General features: G+C 35.3%; 4 protein-coding genes across 4 annotated transcripts in view; 3 read left to right on the top strand and 1 right to left on the bottom strand.

Annotated features, from left to right (window-relative positions):
• LOC146141129 (nesprin-1-like) overlaps window positions 1–19,441 on the bottom strand; it is a 340,733-nt gene that overhangs the window by 241,826 nt on the left and 79,466 nt on the right. The gene's annotated exons all lie outside the window — the stretch shown is intronic.
• On the top strand, window positions 4,676–8,370 carry LOC146141136 (uncharacterized). The gene is made up of 7 exons (XM_083391553.1): window positions 4,676–4,915; window positions 5,064–5,237; window positions 5,840–6,007; window positions 6,434–6,487; window positions 6,625–6,819; window positions 7,277–7,358; window positions 7,698–8,370. The coding sequence occupies exons 1-7, from the start codon at window positions 4,858–4,860 to the stop codon at window positions 8,131–8,133; spliced, it is 1,167 nt and encodes a 388-aa protein (XP_083247679.1). The 5' UTR covers window positions 4,676–4,857; the 3' UTR covers window positions 8,134–8,370.
• On the top strand, window positions 9,926–11,592 carry LOC146141135 (uncharacterized). The gene is made up of 4 exons (XM_083391991.1): window positions 9,926–10,039; window positions 10,218–10,295; window positions 10,791–10,872; window positions 11,258–11,592. Exons 1-4 carry the CDS (start codon window positions 9,988–9,990, stop codon window positions 11,421–11,423), a joined length of 378 nt encoding a protein of 125 aa, XP_083248117.1. The 5' UTR covers window positions 9,926–9,987; the 3' UTR covers window positions 11,424–11,592.
• On the top strand, window positions 16,380–18,813 carry LOC146141134 (uncharacterized). Its single transcript, XM_083392260.1, has 6 exons — window positions 16,380–16,491; window positions 17,021–17,209; window positions 17,280–17,456; window positions 17,745–17,801; window positions 17,871–17,955; window positions 18,261–18,813. Exons 1-6 carry the CDS (start codon window positions 16,437–16,439, stop codon window positions 18,679–18,681), a joined length of 984 nt encoding a protein of 327 aa, XP_083248386.1. The 5' UTR covers window positions 16,380–16,436; the 3' UTR covers window positions 18,682–18,813.

The following is a 19,441-nucleotide window of genomic DNA, read 5'->3' as shown; positions in this document are numbered from 1 at the left end:
ACATTATGGGTAAAGTCGACTTAAAAAAATACAAAAATACCAATGTGTCGTATGGATTGCTCAGTTCATCAGATAGTTAACTTAAGTTGTAGGATTAATTTAAAAACTGGCAGACTAACATTCCAACTTATTGGGGTTTCAGTTAATCAAACAGTGGCTTTTAACTCGTAGGATTCAAGTCTAATATTGATAGACTAATATTCTAACTTGTTGTAAAGGCGTTTTATAACATAAAAATAAGGTTAGCGTCCACTCAGTAACTAACATAGCAATTGGCTTCTTCCGCGCAGGTTATCGCGTATGCGGCAAACAGGTTCCCTTTCAGTGTTACGCCTATCACGGCACCTCTACACCGATATGCAGCCCTTTGCAACAGAGATGCGATGCTATATCAGTTCACGACACCATTCTACAACAGCTCAGTCATCCAACCATAACCTTTGCGTCGGATGGAAAGAACGAATTCCGAGGATTTGAGCTAGATTACTACGTTGTCAATTGCCAACCAAGTAAGCAGTGTGTTTTATTGGGTATTTTAAGATAGGATGACCTTTGTTTAACTGGTTTATAAGGTATAGCCTCTATCAACAGCACTACTATTAATCATCGTACGTATGTTTTTTATCTATATTGCTCAAAGCGTCCTAAAAAGGTTGTGGGATTAAAAAAAACTTTTTAACTTCGTATGTTCATATCAAAAATTTAACCAATTGAAATAACCTTAGAATTCGCTATAATAGATACAATATATATTTCACGTAAAAGAAAAGAGCGGTCTTTTTATAACGTACGTAAAGAAAGAGCGGTCTTTTTATAACGTATAGTATATACCGTAGTTTTCTGACAACTTGTGTCAAAATACACGATAACGCTAAAAATTTACATTTCATCGACCACTATTTTTAATATTCATGCTTTACTAAAAAGCTAAGCCAACAACGAAACCAGTCACAACAATAAGGACAACCGCTAAACAACTACCCAGCATAAAACCACCTCCAACCAGCTCCAAAACATTTCTGTCTCCTGAACCAAGGAAGCCAACCAAACCAAGGAAAACCACAACTGCAGGTAAAAGCGAGGTATTTTAACTTAACTAAATGGCATTTAAAAACATTGTAGAACTAATATTGTGTAAGTTCCAACGATCAAAATACCTCGTTGGATTTCTTCAAATAATTACCAGCCTGTTACTTCACCTAATTCCTCATTGGGATCGGACTAATGTCTTTGTTAAAGTAATTTCGGTCTAGCTTTGAACCAATATTATCGGACAGTTTGGAAATTAAACACATTTTACATGTACAACGACTAAGTATAATTATTAGAAGCTAAAATGTTAAAACCCTTTTCCAACAGCTCCAGTAACAACGACAGTTCCACCGCAGACAAGTAACAACACAGACTTGATCATAGCACTGGTGGTTGTGCTAGTTATTCTTATTGCACTAGCAATTACTGTTATGTGTCTACTATGGAGAAGGTGAGATAATATGAACAACCGGGATATTCTAAAACTTTAACAGCGATTTTTTTGTAATATACTAGGGTGGAAACCCGATTTATTATTGCTTTCTGTGGCACATGATAATAGTATTTAACTCAGTGATGCCCAAACTTATTTTATTCGCGTAGCATTTGTAGGATTCGTAGCCTACAATCTTAACGCAACGCTTAAACCCGGACGATATTTAACACATTTTAGATAAAGAAGTTCACAGACCATTACGTGTAGCCCGAAAAAAATACGCAAATGCTGGAACAAGCATATCATGTTTTATTTATCGCCAGTTAAACTTAAATTTATGGCTTTGGTTATGACTCCAGATGCCACACAAATCTGTTGCGCCATTAGGAAATTAAAAGTTGAAAACCCCTAGTAAGCTATTGTAGGTCAACCCTAAAAAGCTCACTTAAAATACTTTAATACCAGACAAAAAAGAAAGCACAAGGAGGATACGGACAAAGACGGTTTGGAAATGAACAGGGACGACATATACTCGGTGGTGGACGATGAAGCAATGCGGCAGCGGCGAAACATTGCGGAACGCAGAGAAGAGGAAGCTTACGCGGAATGCGGACCGCCGCCGAATTACGGAATGGTGGACAACCGCTTGTACCACGACACGGCGCTAAAGAGCACCGAGCGTCAAATCGTCAACAACGAACTTTATAGGCCGATGCCCAATGGTGGGATGAAATACGAGATTCAATAACCTTAAAATAGTTAGGGGATACTACTGCTTTCGGTAGAAAGATAATTCACGGTGTGTCATATTTAATTTAAAGAAATTTTCAAACAACATACTTTACAGGCCGATGCCCAATGGTGTGACGAAATACGCGATCCAATAACCTCGTAAAAGTTTAAAAGATCCTACTCCTTTCGGTAGGCCGGAAATGCGCGGTGTGCCATAATTAGCAGTGGACCATGATTGTTGGTTACTATAATTTTACAAAACTTCATAAAAGAATGGTAACTTTTAGCAATTACATATAGTTGTTTATGAACTATATTTTGGAAATCCATAATAGGTCATTTATTTTCGTCGCTATGTTTAACTAAAACACATGTAGGCCTATATAAACAGGAAAAATAAAATGTTTTTACTAGAAATACTAAAACAAAATAATGATTTAAAGGAAGCACAGAAATTCACCAATCATCATTAAAATTAAACGTTGGTACAATTGTACTACACAGGAGACATTTACCAGTTTGTTGCATGGAAATATTTGTACAGAAATACCCAGCAAAGACCACAAAATTAGCGCTTGGAAAAACCATATGTTGCGATTAAGCACAACACAGCATACGAGCATAGCCCATCCGTTGATTGAAACGTTTAACAGCAAATATCCGGCGTGTTCGTTGCGTCAGACGAGACCCTGGTATTTCCATGGAGTTTTGACGATTTGTTGCCTTTTAAGTCCTGATTCTTTTGATCGCCTTTTACTCGCGCTTGTGTTCTACTTCGTGTGTTTTTTCATTTCTATCATTGCCACTTTCACCAGGTTTAGCGTTGTGCGAAAGCTTGTCAAGATTTAATACATTTTGTCGTTAAGAGTGCCGCCTGATTTACATATTTTGCCTTTTAAGGAACGCGTACGACTTAAACATATGCTGTTTGTAAGAGACGTGCAACCATTAAGTGCTGAAACGTGTCAAACCAAAAAATAATGCAGGTTATGGTTGAGACGAGTTTATCAGCATTGGTTAGGTAGACTTCAAACTTTAGGTAAAAACGGAAGTTGACGCGAGGTTATTTGCATATACGTAGACTGTAGGTGTATAAAGATGATGATAAAGTCCCACGAAATGTATAGGACCTCAAATCACACTAAGTCGTGCCTTTACTAGTATTATTAGTACACTCAAAATTGATGTTGGAAAACACATAAGCCATAGATGTAATATTTTATAATAAGTGCGAACGTTTCAAGACTATAACTCTTAAGGAAGAACTGCCTATGAGTAGACTATTTTACGGTTATTTGCACGAAAGTAGTGGTATTCCGTTTTAAGTAGGATATACCACACAAAAACGAGTCATCACGTCGCAATGTTTCAGGTTAGCGTCCAAATATTCACATTAGATGTAAACTAAATCTATTGTGGTATTACAGCCTTGTGACAGTTGTTGCAAGAGATGAGATATTAAAAAATTACACAACAAGCAGAAAAATTGCTTTGAGGATTCTTTTTAACGTACTGTATGTTTAGATTAACTTGAAGTAATGGTACTTAATTCTGCAAGAAAATGCGATACAACCTTTCGTTTGTTTTTAACTTGTAAGGAACTTGGTCAGTTTGTTAGAATTAATTTAATTTGTTTCGCAAGGAAAACAGAATATAATAGAGATAATGAAGGGTAGAAATTGATTTAAGTTGAGCACCTAATAAAAAGGTTTGCGATATATAAGTTGTAAGGCAACCATTCAGATACGCCTTAACCACGGAAGTACATGAGTTTATTGTTCAACCATTGGAAAGCTAATTTTAATCACTGTAATAGTGATTCACAACCGCACGTGACAAAAGCAACTGCGTTACATACAGCATTGTATTTAACAAACTGGTTATCACCAAAAATGTAATTAAAACTCGAGCCAGAACAAACTGCGACTGACTTTCCAAGAAGAACTACGTCATAGATGACGTCAGGGTATGCCCCTAATGCGACCTCGTGGGGGTTTAGCTTCCACCTGACGTGCAGAAGTATGCGTCACAATGTCTTCCGACGTGAATGGCGTCAAGCACTAAAAATATTGGCGCTTCAATAAATGTAGGAGGTTTACGTGACTTAACTTACAGAGCAGGCAAGTCACGTAAAGCTACTACATTTATTAAAGCGCCAAATATTCCTATTCCACGGCAGGGAATAAATATTTCGCGTTTCCGTCGTTTGGTCAGTTTGATTGGCGTTTAAGTGTCCATCGCGTAGGGCATTGTTATGACATATATTTCGGCCGCGGCAAATTTTGTTGTTTTTTTTGCGTTTTTTTTAATGCACTTTAGGCTGCGGCGCGAATTGTCGATGGCTTAATCGGATATTTTTGGGAGAGATATTGGTTTGCTGAGTTGAAATATTTTTTTGGGCAATCGCTGAAACAAATTGAGATCACTTCCAGGAAGTCAGTTGATAATTTTAGTCGGTAAGGTTTCTATGTCTGGTTATAGATGGAATGCTTTCTGCCTGTTTTGAGTTGCTATTAACGACAAAATCACTAATTTGCTAAAGTGCATAAATTTGAATGCGACTTGTTCTAAATCAATATTATTTGTGTGCCCAGAAAACATATTTCTAATTTGTGTAGAACTTTATGACCAAGCTGTTGCATCGTAAAAACTAAAAAATGAAATTTTATAAATTATTGGGAGTCCTACTTTGGATGAATCAGATCATTCAGTATGGTAAGCTATTTAACTATGTTTAAATTTACAATATATTTAACTTTTTTACGTTATAATACCGAATAATTAATGGCATAAGTCGTTTAAAACGCGTTTTGTAACACTTTAATGTACTCCAATGATGTTTATACTTGTTCTATTCATGCAGCTAACTGCCAGTCGTGTGTAAGGACGGTAACTGTGTCAGCAAAGAAAGAAACGTTCAAAATCGATCCTATCATCGGAACCTGTAAGCTGCATATAGACGGTGGCTCCTTCACATCGGTGACCATAATGACGAAAAGGAAAAGTATTACAAAGTTCAGCCCTAACGATTTTACAGGTAGGATTTGTGAATGGTTGTGTGTAATAATATTCCGTCATTTCTTAAACATCAGTATAAAAGGTATTTTTTACCAATAGAGAAATTATATAAACTGTTGCTACCAGGCATAATATTAATCAAAAACAGCTCCTCTGGCAATTATATTTCTTGTCCAACATTTTAGGATGAATGACGTCGAACGCTCGTAGTGCAGTGTGTGCCAAAATAGTTAAATAGGTCCCACAAACGTTGGAAAAGGAACATCACAGAAATCAGGTAGCACTGTACAAATACAAATTGTATTGGATTCTCGACAAGCTTTAGCACAACCGTGCTTCATCAGGTCAAAGTGGAAATGAAAGCAGTTGAAATGCACGAAGTAAAGTAAAAGCACAGGCGCGAGTAAAAGACGATAAAAACGGCGAATTCGTCTTTACACAGTACCATCTGATTCCTCTATTTAGAATTAGACAAATACAGCCATATACAAAGATAATTATCACAGTAGCTGCTTTTGATTAAAAAAAGAGATTAAAGTTTTAATATTGGTAAGGTATGGAAGCATTGAAATTTTCCCAATCGGTTAACAATATTGAACAAATTTTTCATCAATCTTACAGGCTTAAACGGACGAACCCAACAGTTGATAGAGGGCGAGTGTGTTGTGATATCGAGAACCCCAACAAATGGTGGCAATAACTGCTTCCAAATTACTGCTAAAGATTGGAACAAAATGTATGTTGAAGCGAGTAAAAGCAGTGGACCTAAATTCGAAATGGATCATACAGGTATTTATTTGAGAAAAAAAGTATACAATAAAGAATTGTCAGGACCTGAAATGTCTGTAATGCCATTTTAAAGAACGCACCGCCTAAAATATTATATATAGATCACGCTAAGTAAAATATCACGTTTTTGCACAAAAAATAATTTTTAAATAATACAAAAACATGACTTTTGTGTGCCAAAGTTATGTGAACAATACAGGGGCAAATTCGCTATTTGTCCAATAATAAGCTTGTCTTATATAGTTTAAAATGTGTGAATGGAGAAGAAAAATAGATTTTGCGCCACTATAGGCGTTTTGTTACATCGTTAAACACAATTGGTAATTACCGTTTATTCCTAAGAATTGTTCTATTTTGTGTTACTATGAAATCTGCAAGTAAACATAGCTAAAACCAAATATAACCAAACATTTTTATTTTTTGTAGGCTCCGGAATGATTTCGACACCCCGACCTACAATAGTAACAACAACAACCACAGGTATTGGTGTTTGTGTTTTGTCCAGTTAATCAGTTAACCTTAAACCAAAACACGAATCTGAAATATAACAGTAAAAGCATAGTTTGGAAGCAGTTGGGAAATGCTGATTTACACAATGTTGTCCAAACTGTTCACAGCAACAACAACAACTACAGCAATAACGACGACCACGATCAGCCCCAAAACATCAACAAGCGACAGAAAAGTAAGTTTAACTAACAGCCAAGCCACCACTTTTGCAAGGGAGAGACAAAGTAACCCACCAAGCCCAACTGCAGCCTTTCCGAATTCAACAAACAGCAACATCACGTCGGTGCACCTTGAAAGCGCTGGTAAGTCATGACAAGGAAATGACGCAAGTAACTAACGTAAATAACTACGTCACGCAACTTGCACCGTACTGGTGCATTACTTGTATTTATAGAGAAGGTTGTATACTGGTATTCCCAAGAGTCTTAACTGTAGACTTGCGTAAACAATGGAAAGGCCATAGTTTTTCCTTTGTTTACACGGGTAAATACATTACACATATTTGCGAAAGATTGAATGCGTATATGGTAGCTAGCAATCATGGCTATATGTTGTTAGGCAGCTATTTGTTTCATTTTGACGCGTATTTTTTTCAATATAAGCACGATAGATAGTGCCTTTATTCGAGGTTTCTTGATGAACACAGGCATTGAAAAAATGCAGAAGACACAAAAATGGTTAATAAGATGGTCACTGTATACACAATCATTGGTAGTTATACTGGTTTATCAGTTACAAGTCAATACTCTATTCTTGCAGGTGGACTTAGCGACGGCGTGATAGCAGCTATCGTAATCGTTATTCTGCTTCTAATTGCACTGGTGGTTGCGTTGGTACTAAGGTAAGAACAATTTGCCCTTTTTTTCTTTTATACCATATACATTTTTCTGTATATACTGTAGAAGTAATATGATCAATGCCTGATTGTCCTTTTAATAATAAAGAGGCACAGGCAAAGCGTTTTTTTTATTTTTATACTAAAATTAAAAGAGGCTTAAATCGATTTAATTTCCTAAAAGTCACACACGAGGTGTGGGTTATACCATTTGAATGTTTTTTGCTAAAATACTTTTTAAAACAAATAGGGAAAAATTATCTAATTTTCAAACCAAAAACACAATTTATGTATTTCGTACGACATTCAACCAAAGCACTTTGAACACATTGCTTTTCATTTTAGGTACAAAATAGAAGAGGACAAGGGCGATAAGCCGGCTGGAAATACGGATGCTGGTATGGAAAACGTGTACGCCGAACCGCGTACATACGAAGAGCTAGCAACCGGTACAGGAGGTCACATCAACCCACAATACTCTGAATGCGGACCTTCATCACATTATGGCTTAACCTCGAACGTAGCTTATCAGTCAAACGACCAGCACCAAATGCCAGCTAACGGACTTTATGCAATGGCTGACGGTGGCGCTTACGCAACCGCTGGCGACGTAAAGGCAGACTCGCATTACGGAATGACGCAGAACAGTCTTTACGCAAGTCACGCAAACGGCGTAAGCGCCCCGACGCAAACGCATTACGGGATGGTGGAAAACTCGCTGTATCAAGGCGTTGATGGAAATCAGACAAACTTGAATGGCAATAATGCCGTTTACTATTGAAATGCGATTTTAATCATGACTCTGTTATTTATTTGTACTTATATTAATGTTATTCGCAATTTATTTCGCTACGCCGGTTTTATATTTTCTTTAAACGTGCTATTACTTACGAATTACTTCTTTCGCAAATTATTCAGGTTGATTTTTTGGGAACATTGTTGTACATTTTTGTCACGAAGTGCACTTTGATTACGTTTCGTTTACCCCAAAAAACGTGCTGCGTTCTGGAAATAAAATGCTGTAAAAACAAGTAAATATGTGTCAAATCAACTACATAACGTTCAAGGCAAACAATGTTCAAGGCAAACAATGATTTTCAAGAAAAAATACATCGGAATAAAGTAAATTCGGACAGGGTTGTTTTAGGTGACAATATGCGGGACCTAAAATTTCTTGGAAAGACAGAATAGATCAGTAACGGTTTATATAAGGTCAGTGAGAATGGCAAATTACCAGTCATTGTACTAGGAAGAATGGGCTTCCTCCAGCATGCATTGCGTCACACAAACAAAAGAATATTCACACTTTTGGGTTGAGATAAGTTAATTTCAACAAAGCATGCGCTTAAAAGTTATTGATTTATTTTCTACTACAGAAATAGATTATCGCAGTGGAAGAGTTAACAAGGTAAATTGCCTACATGTGTAATGCGAATCGTTAGTTATACTGGTATTGTGTAACTTGTATTCTTTGGTAATTAGACTTTGTAAAATTATTGAACAAAATGACGACAAGAACCACGTTCCAGGTGTTGTTCAGTTTTGCACTGATCAGCATCGCGGCTTTACAAGGTATGAGTATAATATTATTAAATAGCAACCAGTACTGTACTTATGTGAACAAAACAAGTATGACAGTTCGCACGACTGGTTGTTGTACAAACTACTTGCTGAACAAGAGGCCTCTATTGCAACTGGGCATTTCTTGAGGCTAAGTAAATATGTGGCATTTTTAACAAATAACATATTTAACAACAAACTTTTGAAACTTAAACAATATTAATATAACTCAGCCAATTTTTGATAAAACATGGGTCTCACTTTTTTCCAGCATTTAAAAAAAAGTTACAAAACCTTTACTGCTGATTTTACACAGCTTCATAAAGTAATTAATGACACGGATTACACAGGTTTATAAATATATATATAATTTTTTTATGAAAAATATAAGTATGACAGGCAAATATATGTATGACAGACAACTTAAAGCAATGCAATAAGCCGGTTCTTAAAGTAACGTCAAAAGAGCGACCTTTCAAAATCAACTCTCTGACGGGGCGATGCTCGCTTCAGATAAACGGCGGAAAGTTTACAAAAGTAAAACTGATCATTGAAAAGGGAAGATTGAAATTTTATCCAAAGTATTTTTCAGGTTGGCTGTAAAAATATTGTGTTATTTCAATAGTGGAGGTACGACACCTCCACAAAATAAACGTTTAATTAAATTTATCCAATATAAATTGTTTTATTTAGCTAATTTTACATTTTGATACGATTTATGGGTTTTCTTTTCTGTTTTAACTTATAGCGTCTTGTTATAACTAAACTGGTGTCCACAAAGTTAGTGTTTGTGGTCATTATAATGTTTACCTTAGCGTCGTTTAAGGAAGGTATATTGTTTTGAATCAGGAAAATATTATATTTATCATATACACTTAATATTTTACCACTTATAACATGTTTTTTGTCTAAGAAAACAGTAAGCTTGTACGTGATCAACATATGTTCAGCCCTACCCAAGGATGAACCCAGATGTTTAACCAGCAATGATAATTGTATCGAGATCCGTCGATCGAATTCTGGTGGAAAAAATCCTGGCGGTTGTCTCCTTATTTACGCCATAGATTGGAAGAACATGACTATACAAGCGAGATTTAATAGAGGGGAGTTTAAAGTGGTGCAAGAAGGTGAAAATTTTTTAAACAAACATGAAAGAGTAATTAACATACCCCTGGGTTGCTAGAAAATTAAAATAATGAAGTTTATATTCGATTTCGGAGTTTTAAACAACATCCGCATTAAGCCGTGGATAAAAAAGTAGTAATTTCTTAATGCAGAAACTGATGCATTCTTTATTGAATTTAGGTTCTGGTTCAAGCGAACAGACGGAAACGACGACAACTAAAACGACAAAAGCTAAACCAGGCACAGCAACAACAAAAAGTATGTTCTGATCATATGACCAGTTTAAAATGATATATCAACATACAGTTAAAACAACAACTCTGGTTGTAACTAGTACACCGAAAGCAATCGCAGACTCACCAAATCTGTCGATCAAGGATGCAAGCTGAGCAGGCTAGAAAAACAAGCCTGCAGTGAGGTTCGAACTCACGACCTCCAGCTTCAGAAGGGCACATCACAGTTGTAAACACACATTCGTGTGTGCTTCGTTCATTGGTTCTAACTATTGCCACATTTTGCTTTTTTTAGGACAGAAAACAATTAAATTAAATTAAAAACTATTTAACGAAGTATATATACTTATAAATTCGAGCCATTAGAACAGCAACATGTTATTTAACGAACTCTATCAAAAGTAAAAGTTCTGGTACCATGCCAAAAGTAAAAAAAAAACTTAGAGGCTAAAATTAATGCTAACTCGTTTCTCTTCACGTTGTGCAAACTTTGACAAATAAAGAATTCTTGAATTTACAGACGGTCTTAACGGTGGTGCAATAGCAGCCATAGTGCTCGCCGTTATTCTTATCCTCGTGATTACAGCAGCATTGCTATTAAGGTGCGTGTATAACTGTATATGTTTTTGTATAGGGCCTCCGATGACATCGAAACAAGACGTTTGGCAAAATAATAAAAAGTGTAGCAACTAATAAAATACATTCTTTAGTTAAAGAGATAATTTTGGTAAAAATGTAAAGAGGTAAAGAAATTAGAAGTAAAAATTGGGCCAAACATTAAGTAGGTCAAAAATTTTTTTAATTATTTTTAGACTAAACGTTTGCTAAAATTACGATTAAAGTACTATATTACTTTTTTTCATAAAAGAAACATAAGTTTTGGTATTCGAAAGTCCTATGTCTTGTAGAAAATGTTACATACATTTTAAAACGTACAAAAACACAAACCTACCCACACACTGAGTTTGACTTGTTATTTCTGATCAGGTGCAAAAGACGCAACAGCAAAAGCAAGCATCCAGGACAAAACACTGCACAAGGTGCAAGCGCACAACCCCCTACTTACGAAGCTTCTGGGTCCCCAGCCGAACCCCAGTACGCCGAATGTGGACCTCCGTCGCATTACGGGATGACATCAAATGCTATTTATTAGATTTTACACAAAAGACAAGACAAAATCGCGCCAAAAAACATATAGTGCTCCAAGACGGAAGTTTTCGTTTTTCTATCGCAAATGCTTAATTTCTATGGTTCGCTATTCAAGAGGTAATTTGATTACTTAAATTGGTGTATTTTTACCATTTGATAACAAGCTTTTTTATTTTGCCGCATTAAAAAGCTTAATTTTGTGGTTCATAGTTTGTGTAAATTACTCAATTGGGTAATTTGATAACTTATGAAGTCACATTTTCTCGTTGTCTACATGATGCTAATAAAACGGTTCGCCACTTTGATTCCGTTTTTGAGAGGTCTTAAACGCAAATATTCATCTTTGATTTGTTCTATTATTGATATATTTTTAGTCCGAGTTCAGTATTTGTTTTAATAAGGAGATAACAGAAAGCAAAAAAGTTTTTTTCAAAAATTAACACAATTTGAAAAAGTAAAAATAGCTAAGCGGACTCTTGGTCATTTTTGTGAGTCATTCGCAATTGTTAAACCATATATTATAGAGAGCGTTATGTAAAATTCTGCGCAAACCAATCAAATATGTCCTCAAAAGTTTTTGTCATATTTTGTACTTGACTAATTACATGGTCTGTGCAACATGGGTCAAAATATTTTACCGTACAGTTCTAGCACTGGGTAAGACCTAAAAGAGTCAGGTATACGTAGATTAACATACCTTAAAAGTTGCATGTCATTGTCTTGTGTACAATCACATTTTTGTGTTTTTATTTCTACCTCGGTCTTTTTCAACGGCGGGGCTCATTTCAGTAAACTGAAGGGACCTTCAGGCCATTGCTAGGTTAAATTTAAGATTTTCACGTAAGAACATCCGGCAAACATGAGACGAGTCAGACTGTCTTAGCTAGCGCTGTCCGAATATTTGCATTGCACTATTGGCAGATCGTGACAACCAGGGGTATTCTTCTACAGTATGCATTCATCTAAGCCTTGCAATTCAGACTATATAGGCTGAATTTTGAAGACAGATAAAGCCTGTGAGACTTGATTAATGTAATGTATTATGGGATTTAATTTGCGCTATATTAAGGTTGTTACATGTGGTAGCATCGCATTTATTTATACAGTAAGAATTAGAGTATTGGGAGCTTTAAACAAGATGTTCTGATATCGCGACTTCATAAAATTGAAAATGTATATCGCGTTAATTAAAAAAAGTCAGACAATACCAGCTGTACAACTAAATGAGCTTTCATGCTCAGGTTAGTAGGTTTAAAACGTTTGGAAAAACAAAGAGCACCGCGTATATTACAGACCTGCTAGACAATAATGAGACAGAATATCCAGATTAGTCACATAATTGGCTGGTAATGTAACGTACCTAGCAATCTTTCCATCAGTTTGTTGGTTTATCGAATTAGGTAGAAACTATAAATTATGTTGTCTGCCCCATGCAAAAACACGCTCAAGGTGGAACAGTCAGCGGTCAACCAAAGGTTTAATACAACGCCAGAAGAAGGATTATGCTTGTTAACAATAGATGGGGGAGAAAATGACCAAATCGACTTGCATTTGGAAAACTCAAGCGCGATATTTCTGAACATAACCTCGTTTGATAGTAAGTATAAAGTTGGATCTTTGGTGATATAAAAAAAAAGTTGGCCGGGATATTTTGTGGAGAATATGTAAACTGCACTTTGATTATAAGAAGGACTATACAGTAATACAAGCAACATCTTAAATAAGTAGATAAACCACGCCAAAGTCGTTAAATAAATAAATGAGGTCTGACTCTGAAGCAAATATGCTGGTTAACTGAAAGAAAAAAGAAAAAGAACAACAAACGTTCAATATAGTGCTAGCAAAGCACTTTGGTGAGATTCGAGTCACTCACGTAGGAATACGCGGCCAATGGTATATCATTTGAGTCATCAACCAACTTGAGTGTGCTTCAAAGTTATGCTTGTTGTATCACGTTTAAGCCTTTTTACGAAAATACAATTTGTGAACTAGTGTTCAGTTTTTTGTAAAGACAAATACGGTTACCAAACAAGCCTTTTTATACAGTGTTCAATTATCCTGTTGATAAAGACAAACACAACTAAAAACAATCGATAAAATAGATGCATTGTTTCAGCAACATGTGAAACGAAAGGGGAACAAGAAACAGTACGAATTTTGAGGTATTCAGAAAAAACACAGGAAAACAACGGCTTGTGTAAAGTTGTGACGGCCAAGAATTGGAGAGATATGCGACTTATCGCATTTGCGTCGAACCCAGGAGAAACATTCACAATAACGTTAAGCGGTAAAATATTAAGGCAAAATTAGTTAAAATTTGGGTTAAAATTATAGAACGTTATTGTACATGATGTAAAAATGTCACTCTATCTATTCCCTTAACATGTCGGTAATACAGTATTGTTTACTAAAACTTATTCTATAACGTATTTTTGCATAGTTTATTAAACCTAAAAGAAAGCATATTTTCAAATAATATACTGATTCCATCTACTTTGTTATTTTCTGTTATGTTTTAGCAAAACAAAGCATTCCTGGAACGATTTCTACGTTATCATCAAGAATAAGGTCAAGCTTTGGGCCAAGAGGTACGTTTCAGCTAACAAACTTAACACATCAATCAGTACCACAAATAAAATTACATTGAAAGAAATACCAAATCTCATAGAGAAGTTTACGTTGCATTTGGTAAAAGCTTTTAGAAAGTCTTTATTCATTTTCAATATATCTTTTAAATTTTTAAAACTTTTTCTGAACTTTTTGTATTCCCTCTTTCGTGTAACTAAGATTTATTCGAAACGTTCAAAAAAAGCTAAATAAACCAGTATGAGCTTTGGTCCAGCTATTCTATTCCAAAATAACATGTGTTTTAAGAAACGAAGACAATACTGACATTGGCAACAAGACCAGCCGAACCTCTTGAAACAACGACAAACATAGTGCGAACAAAATCACCCAGAAAACCACTGACTACAGATGCAATGGTGGGGTCTGCAACAACTTATGCAGTAACCGGTGTAGACAGCGATCGTTTAACCACCGCAAAACCTTTAGGCAACTCAGGTATTGAAATTTGTACGTATCATACAACTTTAATTAAACGAAAGATTGTTTTTCTAATTTTCAGTTTTGGATTTTTTTGACTTCATATTTTTTTCAGTATTTTAGTATTGGTAATTGGGATGTCGTTTATTTTAATATTTTATGTTAATATTCTTTCTATATAGGTGGCCTTGGCAGCGACGTTATGGCTGGAATTATTGTGGGAGTTTTTCTTGGAATTATGCTTCTAATTCTGGCAACAGTTCTCAAGTAAGAAAGCAGTCTACATTGATTTCTTCTAAGCTGCCAAAAAAAGATTACCACTGAAATGTTCATAAATTAAATATAAAACCAAGATTATTTTTAGTTTAACAATCAACATTTGGGTCTTCTATGATATAACGAATGCAAAAATATGGCTTTGGATATATACTATTACGGCACAACATAAGTCAAGCAACCAGGTATATGTTTTAGCAGCAACCATAACTGCATGTTTGTATTTCTTTAGGAAGCGTGTTCACAAAAATTCATCTCGTAAACCTAAGGCTAGCACAAACGCCGAGAGCAGGTTCCACAGTCGACCAGCACCCAATTCACCACAGCAACAAGCTACTTACGAAGTTGTGGGAGCTGCTACAACGCAGGGAAATAACCAGCAGTATGCCGAATGTGGCCCGCCGTCTCACTACGGGATGACCAGCAACGTAATATACGACAGCGCCAGCAACCAAACAACTAGAAAAGCGAGTGGTGACCAAGACGGGCAAATAGAAGGAGGGAGCCATTACGGAATGGTTGCAAACAGCTTGTATCAAAGCAGCATTGAACGGAGCTAGCGGCAAAAAGTTAAAACCACATCCAAGACAGTACAAATAAATCGATTACAACCCGCGTGCATTTATTGTATTTTCGTATGTGACAAAGAAGATTAATTAAACAACTTTTTTGTTGTATATTTTGTTGCAATACGTACAATAAAATAATATAAACCAATATAAATCAAAAACAGATCCTCTGGTAATTGTAATTGTTAACCAACGTTTCGGCAACCAATACAAGCCGCCTTCGTCAGGGTGAATGGCACTGAACGCTCGTACAATAAATGAAAAGCAAAAAAAACCAGAAATAACGCGAGCAATGCTCGTATAGGTTGCCGAAACGTTGGTTAACAATTACAATTACCAGAGGATCTGTTTTTGATTTATATTACCATGCCTGGTAGCAACAGTTTATATAAATATAAACCAATGTTTTAGGTATCTTCGTGCAAAATATCGTCCTTTTTTTAAAACTTTTATCGCATTTTTTCTTTTTCTTTTTATGTGGTTTACTCCTCTCGACTTTTCAGAAGAAATATCTAATCAATAATGTTAGGCAACGTCAATGTTTTAAATTTATACCATTATGACTTAGAAAGATTAGTAAACACGCCAAATCTCTATTAGATTTCGAAATATTAATCTTCTATAGCTATACTGATTTGGAAAATGGTCGTATAGCAAGTTTGGTGGTAGTGATAATGCTTTAGTTTTAACTTAGCCTAACAAGGTTTTAGAACCTCCTAACAATTTAAAACAAGAAACAATCTAATATGCAAAATTTTTGTGTTTTAATGCAAACATGTCGCTGTCTATATCTGTATACCACACAATCTACATGTAGCCCAAGAAAAATATAGCTTTCTGAGAATTCGCCAAAATTTAGAAAGCCTGTGATGAGTGTATACGCGGTCGTGAAATTACTCGTTTAACTTACTGAATAATATAAGCCACTTGTAGATACGGTATACGGGTAACCTACGTCAGCGGAAGAAGTAATTTGTTAAACCTTGGCACGGTTTCAGTTGCGCGTCAAACAACACATAACTTATAGCTTAACCGAGGAGAGCTTTTCAAGTTAATCGGAAAACATTAAGCTTATTTCTATTGCGAAGTATAGGAGTTATTAAGCAGTAATTGAGAGGATACTGCTGATGGCAGAGCACTGCAACTGTGTTTATGCGTTGATGCTGCTAACTTGCTTTTGCGGTAAGTTGTTTCGTTTAAAATTATTTAATGCCGTAGTACTTACAGCAATTAAAAAGTGTTATCGTTTCGTTATACCCCATGCCACAGAGAAAACCAACAATATATTAATGAAAACATATGAAAAATATATTTTATATATACTTAAAACGTTGTACATCAATAAGAATATCCTGGATTTTACTAGTATTTATTAGGCGTAGAGCCAAAGGCATATTGGTTGCTATTTTATTATATTTTAGAGAAGCAATGCTTTATAGCAATTAAAAGGTGTTATTGTTTCTTTGTACCATATTCCACAGGGATAAAACGACAGAATTATAAATAAAATTATATCATAGCTAAAATTTGCAAAAACATCGTTATACACTAATAAGCGTATCCCCCGATTTAACCGTTGATTGTAAGATCCTAATGTTCAAAGAAAAGTCATAAGAATTTTCATTTCATGTTCTACAATTGTTTTTTTAAAGATCGGACTATATATGTTGACTACAGCAAGATTAAATCAAAAAAGGTAATTTTAATTCAGGTTTAACTATGGCCTTAAGAAATTCAACCAGATGGCTTTCGATCACTGATTTCAACGGAACATTTACAATCGTTCCTTCGAACAAAATTGAAATTATTCCAGTTAGAATGAACATATCGTTGCGATTTGATGCGGTACAGCTGCTAGTTCTGGAAGGACGAATTAGTGCGCCAGTAAACGCATTTCAAGGTAAAATAGACTTGTGTGCTGTATTTTTAGCTGCAAAGCAGAAAAAATATCATCCAATATTTGTTTGTAGAGGGAGGAAGGAAGTTTTCTGCTGGTGATTGCATTTTAATTGCAAGGAATTCACAAGGTGTTAACAGTGGGGTTGGTTGTACTAATCTCACCCCGGTGTCTTGGGATAAAATCATTTTTGTGGCTCCGATTACAACCAGAAAAGGATTAAAGTTGACTTACATGGCATTTCTCGGTGGTAAGTTGGACTGCGAATTTAATGGCTACTGTAGTTTTATGCATATAAAGGCAAACTATAACTATATAAGTTCTTAAAGCGTTTACCAAACGTTTTTGCTAGGTTGACTATAATGGACGTTATTATGGTTTAGGGTTGTAGCAAGATAAAAAAAACTTTGTGGAAAAAACATGGGATCACACATTATTGTGTGTATTACGTGTATAATGACTATTTTCCTATGTATGACCGGTATTTATTATAAACCCATAACAATAGTCGCCTAATTAGTTGTACTTTGAATTTCAGTTACAACGACTACAACTGTAGCTCCCTTTTTTGTTTCTACTACACAAACACCTAAAGGTAAGCGATTGGTCAAATTGGCGTGTATACAAAAATAAATCAAATTACAAGTATATTATTTTATTCCAGATGCTAACAATTCAACCACCGCAATTGTTGTCGGTGTAACATTGCCGTTACTTGCCATCGCCATAGCTGTTGTTATATACCTCAGGTAAAACGTGATGTTGCTAACCAGTTGATTTATCAAATTTAACAAAGCTCACACAATAAAAAACTTGCTTTAATAGGCATATAATACACTCCTTAGAGACAATATTAAGAAAATATATTATTATCTGTTCTTGGTAACAGTCTAAAAATCTTAGCTTAAAGTTGGAGTTTCAAGCGGTAGCTAAAAAGTAACACGTGAATTATGAATTAATTTTAGTCCAACTGTAAGATGTCCTTAACCAATGTCTCTATTAAACACAAATACAGCCAAATAAAAAAAAATATTTAAATTTATTCGTATTCCAGATGCATAAGGAAAGGCCACGATGACAAAACGTCAAAGAAAAGCAAAAACCTGGACTCATACGCCGGCAACCAAAATACGGATTACACATATGCGGAAAACTCTATTCAACGGAGCAACAATGCGGAATCACACTACGGAATGGTGGATAATTCCATATATCATCAAACATCGTCTCCACCAGCGGATAAAAATGATGTAATTTCGGCACAAGGCCAAACGAACCCAGCCGAAAGCAACTACGGCATGGTTGAAAATTCAATTTACAACACCAATGCAAAAGTTGACCTTACACATGCAAACGCTGGTGATAAAACCTATGTTCAATATCAAGAAAACGGAACGGACCATAACTATGGATTGGTACACAACTCGTTATACCAATCCTATTCGCATGAGAATAATACCGAGAAGAATGTATGACAAAAACAGTCTATGAAACAAAATACTTTTGCTATGCTTTTAATTAAAAGGAAAAAAATGAGTTTCTGGAATAAACAGTCCTAAAAAATAATTGTCTGTTTCAATTTTGGCGTTAAGCATAATAGCTGTACATTGGTATTTTTTGTGATGTATATATCGGTGTTATTTTTTTTAATAGCTTTATATTGGTGTTTATTAGTCGTTGTGGATTTCAGTCAATAAAGCGTAAACTTAGATCGTTAAGTCTGCTAGCTTAAATCTCGAAAACAGGACAGATTTGTAAAACAAATTTTAGTCATTTCAGACAAAATTCCAGACATACAGGATACACGTGTTGTAGCTTACGTTAAGAAACTCTAATACGTACGAACTATGAAAAAAGCAGCTCAAATGTTGGCTGGCAAGACCTCAGAGAGGATATGGTTTCAGGAATATGGTTCGCAAGTTACCATCTAACAATAAAAGGATTGCAAAGTTGTAAAACTCAAGCTTTGCCGCCTGTTGTATAGAAACCAAAAGAAAGGCTAGTTATAAGGAAATAAAAAGACGGAAGCAAATGTATTGTCCGCACAGAACAAGAAACCCAAAGTTAATCAAAAAAATAATTTTTATTTAGCTAACTTCCTATGGTCATACATTTTATTTCAATTTATAAGTAAAATCGATTAAAAGTATGTGGATATTATTAACAGTTGTCAATATTATAATTGGATTCGTGGAATATGCAGGTTTGTAAATTAATCCTTAACTTAACAATTTT

The sequence above is a fragment of the Ascidiella aspersa genome, chromosome 6, assembly GCF_963924565.1.
Source record: "Ascidiella aspersa chromosome 6, kaAscAspe10.2, whole genome shotgun sequence".
In the NCBI taxonomy this organism is placed as follows: domain Eukaryota; kingdom Metazoa; phylum Chordata; class Ascidiacea; order Phlebobranchia; family Ascidiidae; genus Ascidiella; species Ascidiella aspersa.
This window is presented reverse-complemented; position numbering and strand designations above follow the sequence as displayed.